We start from the raw sequence: 9622 nt of genomic DNA on the forward strand, positions 1-9622 counted from the left end.
TTTTTTAGTTAATGTTTTTGTCATTTAAGTCAATCATAACAATAACAATTATTATCATTAGTCAAAACGTCAGTAATCAGAAGAGTTTGAATAAGGTCAAACGCTACAAACACAATATATAAATATATATATATAATATATATTTATATATATTAGAGTGTATACACAACATACGCTACATGAATTAAAAAAGACACAAGGTTTTATTTTGTTACGATAATCATTTCACAATGACTTTTCACTTTGTGACAGTGAGACCAAGGCCTACAGTGAAGGTCCAGCCAGCTGCACGTGTTTTCATCAAAGAGATAGTCACTCTGACATGTGAAATAAACAGTGGAGTTGATGGGAAATATGTGTGGTACAAGAATAATGCTGAAGTCCAAAATTCTCTGAAGAAGGAATATGAAATCGATTCTGTTGATGGGTCTCGTGCAGGTGTTTATACCTGTGAAGGAGCACGATCTTCAGGCCAAATATACACAGAGACCAGTAACTCTGTCAGTCTGAGTGTATCAGGTGAGTGTAACACCTTTATTACATTATATTGCATTAGAAACATAGCTCACAGCAGAGGAATGGATGTTTTCAGGAGCGTAGATGAAAGCTTTAAGTGTTGTTTCTCTAATGGAGACAGTGTGGGTGGTTTATCAGGTCCAGCACATTTTTACAAGTTATGGTTTTCATTATTTGAATATTTAATAGTTTGACTCTGCTTCTTCATTCACACGACTGGCTTTTTCACAGCACCACAGCTCGTCTCATATCAGCTGCTTCATGAGCAAAACCTGCACTGACCCACTGAAGTCAAGATTAGTCTGAATGTTCTTCACAGCCATAAAGTGGAAGGTACAAATAAAGAAAATGTTCAGGTTGTTGGAGAGTGAAAATATCTCATCCACAAACTGGAACAGTAGTATTTAATAAGTTAAGAAACAAATATGAAATAAAATAGATTCCAGTTGTATCTTTCAAACAGGACAGTATGAGCATGTATTCATTTTTAAAATGTAAAAGGAAAAATATCATCACATACAGTGACAAGAAAACGTATGTGAACCTTTTGGAATTTCATGGTTTTCTGCATAAAAAAGTGATCTGATCCTCATCCAAGTCAAGGTTATTGACAAATATAATGTGCCTCAAATAAGGCCTCATAGTGCTAGTGGATAAAGTATATGAACCCTTGGGTTAATGACCTCAAAAAAGCTCATTGGAGTCCAGTGTTCACATACCTTATCTTGGTAAGAAAAAAATTTGGAGACTGGAGGTGTGTGGACTAGAGCTACTTTGACTGATAAAATCCACTCAATCTTTTTGAGTTTGCTCTGCACAAGGAGGATACACGAATGTGAGCCATGCCTCACCAAAAAGAGCTTTAAGAAGATCTATGATGAAAAAAATTGTTGATGATGGAGATGAAGATACATGAAGATGGAAAGGGTTAGAAAATTATTTCAAAGACTTCAGAAATGTATCAGTCTACAGTAAGGCAAACAATCCACAAATGGAGACAGTTTGGGACTGTGGCTACTCCACCAAGAAGTGGGCGCCCAGTCAAAATGACCTCAAGGGCACAACGGAGACTCATCGATGAGGTAAATAAACAACACAGAGTGACAGCCAAAGATTTGAAAACATCTTAAGTACAGGCTACCATCTGTGTTCATGAGCCTACAGTCCATAAAGCCTTGAACAAGCAGGGTGTCTATTACAGGACACCACGAAGGAAGTCGGTGCTTTCTAAAAAGAACATTGCTGCACACCTGAGGTTTGTAAGACCACATAGACATTCCACAAGAATACGGGCAAAAACTTTTAAGACAGATGATACTAAGATTGAACTATTTGAAAAGAACACAGAGCGCTACATCTGGTGTAAAAAAGGCAGTGCATATCACCATGAAAACATCATCCCAACCATAAAGTATGGTGAAGGGAACATCATGATTTGGACCTGCTTTGCTGCATCAGGTCCTGGCCAGCTTACATTCATTGAGGAGAAAATGAATTCCCAAATGTATTCTACAGGATAATGTGGAAGTGTCTGTACGTCAACTGAAACTGTAGAATTTGGGTGATACAACAGGACAATGACCCAAAAACACAAGTCTACTACAGAACGGCTTATGAAAAACAAAATCACCCTTTGGAGTGGCCAATCAGATCAACCCTATAGAGATGCTATGGAATCGTCTTGAAGAGCTGTACACGAGGCGTCCAAGGAATATGACAGAGCTAAAGCAGTTCTGCCAGGAAGAATGTGCAGGTCTAATCCACAGCTACAGAAGAATCTAATGAAGATCAGATCACATTTTATAACAAATTTGTGCAGAAACCATGAAATTCCAAAAGGTTCAGATACGTTTTCTTGCCACTGTACCAGTGATGGGTGTGTGTTTATCAGGTAAATAACCCTGTAATGAAGGGTCTACAGAGTGAACTGGATCCATTTGCAGGTTTTATTCACAAATACAACAGAGAGAAACAACCTTAGAATCAAAGTCCAGATCAATGTCAGAGAAATCACAAGGAGGACAATTTCCAGAGACAGATCAAAAACCAGTGTCAGGGGCAGAGCACCTCCAAAAAAGACAAAAACACAAGGTAAAGGAGTACAAGCCGCGATCCACAAATCGGTTTAAAGGGGGCTTCTGAGGGTAAGTGGGAGACATGTTTGGGGGTATTTAAGGAACACTATGTATTAATCTTTGCTTAAATTAAAGTGTGTAAAAAAGAGAGATTTCCAATAAATTTATTTTATGACAGTAAAACCTCAACCTACGCTGACATCAAGCCGTAATGGATCTGTACTGAGAGGAAACCCAGTGACTCTGTACTGTACACTGGGTCAGTCTGCTGGATGGACCTTCTACTGGTCCAGAGACACACAGAGTCCTGAGATCAACTCCAGCTCCTCCATCTACACCATCAGCTCAGTTAGTGACTCTAATGGAGGTCAGTACAGGTGCAGAGCTGGCAGAGGAGACCCAGTCTACTACACACACTACAGTGATGCACTCTGGGTAAACGTCACTGGTGAGTAAGAGACTTTCACTAAGTGATGATATTTATTGCTATTAGGACTGAACATGTAATGATTTATATTTACATCACTACACACACAAATAGTCAACATTATTCAGAATATAACACATCTTCCTTCCACAGTGTCACATATTTATCTGTGAGTTTTATCAGGGGGTGGGGTGGTGTATGTTTGTAAAATGCAATATTAGAAGATATTTTACAAACGGACAGAGACAATGTTTTACAGGAAATAAAATCATCTTCTAATTGATATGATTTGATTAATTTTGCTTTTAATAAAACTAGGGATGTGAGCTAACAAGGAGGTAAGATTAAAAGTGTCATGTGCATAATCACTACTCAGAATGGTTCTGGAGGCAGCACTGACTTTGAGGCAGAAAGAAGGTGATTAGTTTCCAGCCAAAAGGTGGGATGAAGATGATTATCACACATCGGGTGGATATTTTCAAATACAGCACTATAAACTGGTAAAGCTCTGTCTAGACCTCCGTGGTTTCCCTGCTCTGACGGTCAGAAGTGACTTTAGAAGAAAAAAGGTGCAAAATAATTTTCTTTTCCCCACCCCCTGTAGATTTGTTGCAGAATGTTATAATGCTCTGCTTCCTCAGAGGCAGCAGTCGTGCATTTCCACTTTGTCTTAGCCTCTACCTCAGAGGAAGCAGAGCTTTATTGTATAACATTCTGTAGCTCCTTCACAGACAGAAGAGTCATAACTCCAATGTGCAGGAAACTACTTCTACAGAATCTGCCTCAGAGGCAGCAGAGCATTATAACATTCCTCAGCTTCCTCAGAGGCAGTTACATTATCCTCCATTCAAGCAAAACATAACAGAGATTTCTGCAGCACTTCCAACTAATTACAAACAGAACTATGTAAAGTAACAGAAATGTAAAGTATATTGCACATTTCTTTCTTCTAATGTAATTTCTGACAGAGCACACACTGGGTCTAGGCAGAGCTTTACTGGTTTACTGCATGTGTTTGGAAATCTCCACCCAATGTGTTCCATCAAATCAGGTTCATCCCCCTCCTTTTGGCTGGTAACACTTTGGCCTCAAAGGCAGCACTGCCTCCAGAACAATTTTGAGTAGAGATTTTGCACATGAGAGAATAAATATAGCTTCATACTGACTTTAAAAATGAATGAACCAGCTCTAATTTTATTCATTTAACTGTAATGTGTAAATAATTCTCAGTGGTTTTTCTGTCAGATTTTCAATGAATTTAGTTGTGTTTTCTTAAACATTAATCAGCTCAAGGGTCCAGTTTTATAAATAACATCAACCCAGACAGCTCTGCTTCTCGTCATAAAGAAAACATTTGTTTTTCTTACAAACTGAAAAGAAAGATTAATAATAATAATTAAATAAATAACCCGACAGTTTCAGTGTTCAATATAAAGGTGGAAAATAGGGTTCTTTGTATGAAGCCAGTTTTGATTCACTACAAACCACTCACTGGTTGTTTAAACAACATTTAAATTAAAGGTAATGCACCAATTTAAGGTTATTTTCTAGAATTGATCATTTAACTAAAACCATTTGCGGTAAATTAATTCAGGAAAATATTAAACTGATTTTATTAAGCCCTTTATGTTCATACTTTCCACTGAAATATTTTAACTCTTAACATATTCACTAGTGAACATTTCAGTTCTGATTATTTAATATATCAATTCATACAACTAATAATAATAAGGTAAATTCATAATATATTCTCACTTTTTTCAGATAATCCTCCAGCTGTAGTGTCCAGTATAAAGCCTGATGTACATGTGTTTAAAGGAGAGAATATCACTCTGAGATGTGACATAGAGGCAGGAGGAGACACTGAGTGGAAGTACATCTGGTTTAAAGATAATAATGAACTAAAGCAGTTCAGTAGATCACAGGAGATTACAGTCCGCTCTGTTACAGAGTCTAACAGCGGTAAATACACCTGCAGAGGGGAGAGGAAAAGTGACTCTCAGAAGTCAGAGATCAGTGCTGCTGTTACACTGACTGTGTCTGGTGAGTCTGTGGGTTTGTGGTGTATTTTCTTGTTAATTATACTGTATGTAATAATCTTCTCCCTCTGTATAAACGTGTTTGTGTCTGTTCTATTCTCCATGTCGTCTGTGTCAGGTGAAGCCCAGGCAGTATTGAGTGTGTCTCCACAGAGCTGGCTGACTGAAGGAGACTCAGTGACTCTAAGCTGTGAGGTTGATATCTCCTCTAAAGGCTGGATGTTCAGCTGGTACAGAGCTGTTCCCTACAGACAAGGTTTAACCCAGATTACAGATGTTCATGGTAAAGTGATGTATTCTGTAGAGCTCCTGTCAGACAGCAGAAGAGGAGCTGGAGGCTCCTACACTCTCAGTCCTGCTGCTCTGTATCACACAGGAGTTTATGTGTGTGGAGCAGAGAGAGGAGAACCAGCCTTTCACACACAGTACAGCAGTCCACAGCCGCTATGGATCACTGGTGAGGAACTAGAGCCAGTGAAGAATATACAGTCAGAACAGTCTCACTACACTTCTGTTGATTTTTACAGTGAAAATGAGTTAATGTCCTCTACAGGAAACAGACTTTAATACTTGTGTGTATTCTCAGGTAACTCTCCTCCAGTGTCTCTGATCATCAGTCCCAGCAGAACTCAACACTTCAGCACTGACTCTCTCTCACTGCGCTGTGAGGGACACAGATACTCTGCTGGATGGAGAGTGAGACGATACACACACAGTGGGAATGTGTCCAACTGTTCTTCAGTTCCAGGGTTTGCCTGCAACATCAGCTCCCTCTCCACATCAGACACTGGAGTTTACTGGTGTCAGTCTGAATCTGGAGAGAGAAGTGATCCTGTCAACATCACAGTGCACAGTGAGTCTCCACTATTCTCATCAATAATAGGAGCTCAATACAGAGGAGTGAAGAGAAGTATAAAAGATATTAATTATTTAATAACATTTCAAATGCAGTTAAGCTCTTTACCACAGTAACACTTTATTTACTCCTGTTTCTATCCTGCAGATGGTCCTGTGATTCTGGAGAGTCCTGTCCACTCTGTGTCTGAGGGTGATTCTCTGACTCTCCGCTGTTTATATCACTCCACAAAGTCCTCACACCTCCCAGCTGATTTCTATAAAGATGGAGTATTTCTCCAGAAGCAGACGACAGGAGAGATGACCATCCATAAAGTCTCAAAGTCTCATGAAGGTCTCTACCACTGTAAACACGCAGAGGAAGGAGAGTCTCCACGGAGCTGGATCTCAGTCAGAAGTAAGAAGCAGCTACATGTTATTTAACTCTAACTCTACAGTAAAACCCTTAAATATTGTGACGTCATGGAGGCGGGTGATGAGACCAAGTCATGACTGTTTTTTTAGGTAACTTTTATTTAACTCTTTAAAGGGCAGTAGGAAAGGAAATAAGGGAATTAGCAGCAATCTGGGCTTGATGTGTAGCGAGATTCAGAGGCCCCAAAGACCACATCTTACAACACATGAAGCCCAACACAAATACAAAATCCCCCCCTAAAATCACAAACACAGCACAAAACCCCCTTAAATAACCTCCGCCTCCAAAACAACCCTGAACTAACCAACAGTAAGTATTCTGAGAAACTTGGCGTCACCACAATATAAATGAATAAATGAAACTCTCTTATTTGTCCACTCTCAGGGTCTGGACTTGATGGTGTAATAACAGGAGTGGCTGTGGGGCTGAGTGTTTCCCTGCTCCTCATTATCATACTGGGCCTGTTCTGCTATTACAAGACAAACAAAGGTTTGAAAACTGATTTTGCTTGGACCCCGTGGTCAGTATATTGTGAATAGACGACTGGTCAGTATCTTTTTGGCTGATGGAACCAAACCTTGCACCTTCAAAGAAGTAATTTTAAGTAATTAATTTAACTAGACTTTATTTTAGATGTTTTGTATTGGCTTTTTCATAGTGAAAAGTTTATAAACCCTGAAGAGTTGCTGTTTTTGTCAAATTATGTAAAAAAAGTAAAACCAGGTTTAGTTCTGACAGAGACAATGTGCAGGCTGCTCAAACGCAGATGATTTTTTCACGCTATGGTGTGAGTTCTCTTTGTCAAACACATATTCTTGTTTTAACAAATACACACAAGTGAAAAAGATTATTTGGCTTTTATTGTGGAGCAGGGTCTCTTTTTACCTTTTTTGGAAATCAGTGGGACACCAATCAAAGTCGGAATCTGTGGGGAGCTGCACACTGTCTCTCAGGATCCTCACCACTGCAGACTGGTCAGTTTTCACTGTCAACAAACTCACTAACATTTACATTTTACAATATTGACTATGTCACTCTAGAAGATCTTATTTCTTTTAGTAAGAAATGATCCCAGTAATATGTAGTTAATATATCTGATGAATGATATGAGCCGGTCTGAAAGGGGAGGTGAACACTGAGAAAGTTGGGGAAGTGTTCTGGGAGGTTTGCTGTGAGCTGGGAATCTGGGCCCCTGTCACTCAGCAATCAAGCAAGAGTTGAAGGAGTGTGTGGGATTTGAACCTTTTCATCACCAGAAACTGAACGAAGAAGGAAGAATTTGTAGGGTGTAGCATGTGTAGGAGGAGGAGTTTAGGACAAGGTCATTCCCCAAACTTATTTCATAACTTGTTTTTAACAGTTATTTTCCTTTTTAGCTGTACTTTATAAAGGACTGTGTTTATGACGTGATAATACAGTGGAGTCATTAATAAACAACTTCTGTTCTAGATGATTCTGCAGCTTTGTCCAGTGAAATTGTGTATGCCAATATTGTGACAAGTAAAAAGAAAAAATCCAAACAAAATGGTAAGATTTAAATTAAATTCTTATGTTATTCTGTGCAATTCTGTGTATTTTACCTTTTCTCTTTAAAACATTTTCTATATCAGAAGATGCAGTGATAACAAGTGATGTCACATATTCTGAAATTAAGGAGGAATCACCAAAACTCCATGGTAAAGGTATGAATTACACACTGCATATTATTTTCTAAAGAGCACAGAGAACTGTAACATGAAACACTGGCTGCTCTACTGTACAACATTCACTCAAATAGTAATATTTTTCCAAAATCCTCAAGGAGAGTTTAGTTCAGAGTGGGTGTAAGTTTTTGGGAAATATTCAAGTGAATTGAAAATAATTATCAATAACTGGTTGAGGACGACATTTTGAGATGTGTTAATGGATGTTGACAGAAGAAAGACAGTGGGGACACAAAGCTTCTGCTCTCTTTCAGAAACCAGAGCTGAACCCAGTGATGTGACTTACGCTGATATTGAACTGAAGCCAAAAGAGGAGTTAAAGGGTGAGTTTGAAAGAAAGTATCCAAATATGTTAAGAGCAGAAGTGTGCTGTATGGCGGGACATTTGTGTGAATTCAACTAATGTCATTACATTTCTTTGAAAAACAAAAGCTATATCTAGAATACTTACTTGGGTGACATTAAGTCAGTGACTGTGTGCTGCAGGGAAAACCACTGCAGACGATGACACCATTTACTCAGACGTGAAGCACACCACAGACTGAGGTAAGATGAAATCATAAAGTTTATCAGCTTGGCTTCACTAGTTAAAAATAATGGCGTTAATTACACAAGGCCACTGTGTTTAAATGACACTCTCGGGAAGTGGAGGTTGTGTCATCAAGACCCAGGGTTAGTCTGTACACACTACAGGCTCACATTATTATCCATTATTATATATTATCCAGGACTGAAGTTTGAGAAGCTACAATAAGTGATATAACTGTGATTCATATACAGAAACCAAATGTGATTTTTGAATTGTGATGAGGTGATTTTTACCTGCTGTATTCCTTCAGTTATGATCATCCATCATCCATCCCAGTGTGATAAAGTCTGAATATACTGATCCCACACAGTGAAACCCAGGAATGGTGTGTGGAATTAAAGGCGGAGAATGGAAATTATACATAAAGTAAACATAGTGATGAGTTCATAAAAAATGTGCCAAAAACGATTTACATTTGCTTTGATTTAACCCAGGTTTTATAGCGTTCAAAGAAACAAATCTATTCAGTTCTTAAAGTGCTTTTCTCTTTTTAGGTTTCTGAAGGAACCTGTGCTGTTGTTGTACTCCAGACAACCATTTGCAGAATGTGTGATCCAGGTCTTTAGGAGCGCAGACAGAGGAGGTCAAGATATCCGTATATTCAGACTTCTTCACTTTTTTAAATATTATAAAAAATGCTCTGCCAGAATTGTATATTACCAAAGTAAAATCTTTCTATGTTTTGTTTTATTTAATTAATGCAGCCTTGTTGAACTCTGTTTGGATATGTAGTGTGGTTTATGCTATTGATAGTTAAATATTAAGGGGGCTCCTGAGATTTTCAGCATTAAATTCAATTGGAGCTATCATCCAGTGATTGGTGGATTGATCCCCAGTGATGCCTTAGTCTTCTCAGGCTGAGAGTCAATGAGAATAAAGCTGGCCTCACTCTCTGGGTGAGTGGAATGGTCACCCTGTATTCCCCATCACATAAGAACCATGTAAACCAGTGCTGACATCATAGATCTGGGCAGCTGCCACCCTTCTGTAGTGTGTAGAGCTG

The 9622-nt window shown here is 38.7% G+C and overlaps 1 protein-coding gene across 1 annotated transcript; it reads left to right on the plus strand.

Annotated features, from left to right (window-relative positions):
- The first annotated feature begins 230 nt into the window (after positions 1-230).
- LOC136666282 (leukocyte immunoglobulin-like receptor subfamily A member 3) lies at positions 231-8575 on the plus strand. Its single transcript, XM_066644380.1, has 12 exons — positions 231-519; positions 2770-3039; positions 4783-5061; positions 5176-5514; positions 5644-5910; positions 6061-6309; positions 6712-6816; positions 7200-7301; positions 7777-7854; positions 7938-8009; positions 8285-8353; positions 8517-8575. Exons 1-12 carry the CDS (start codon positions 231-233, stop codon positions 8573-8575), a joined length of 2178 nt encoding a protein of 725 aa, XP_066500477.1.
- Positions 8576-9622: the final 1047 nt, after the last annotated feature.

The sequence above is a fragment of the Hoplias malabaricus genome, chromosome 14 (assembly GCF_029633855.1).
Source record: "Hoplias malabaricus isolate fHopMal1 chromosome 14, fHopMal1.hap1, whole genome shotgun sequence".
Taxonomy (NCBI): domain Eukaryota; kingdom Metazoa; phylum Chordata; class Actinopteri; order Characiformes; family Erythrinidae; genus Hoplias; species Hoplias malabaricus.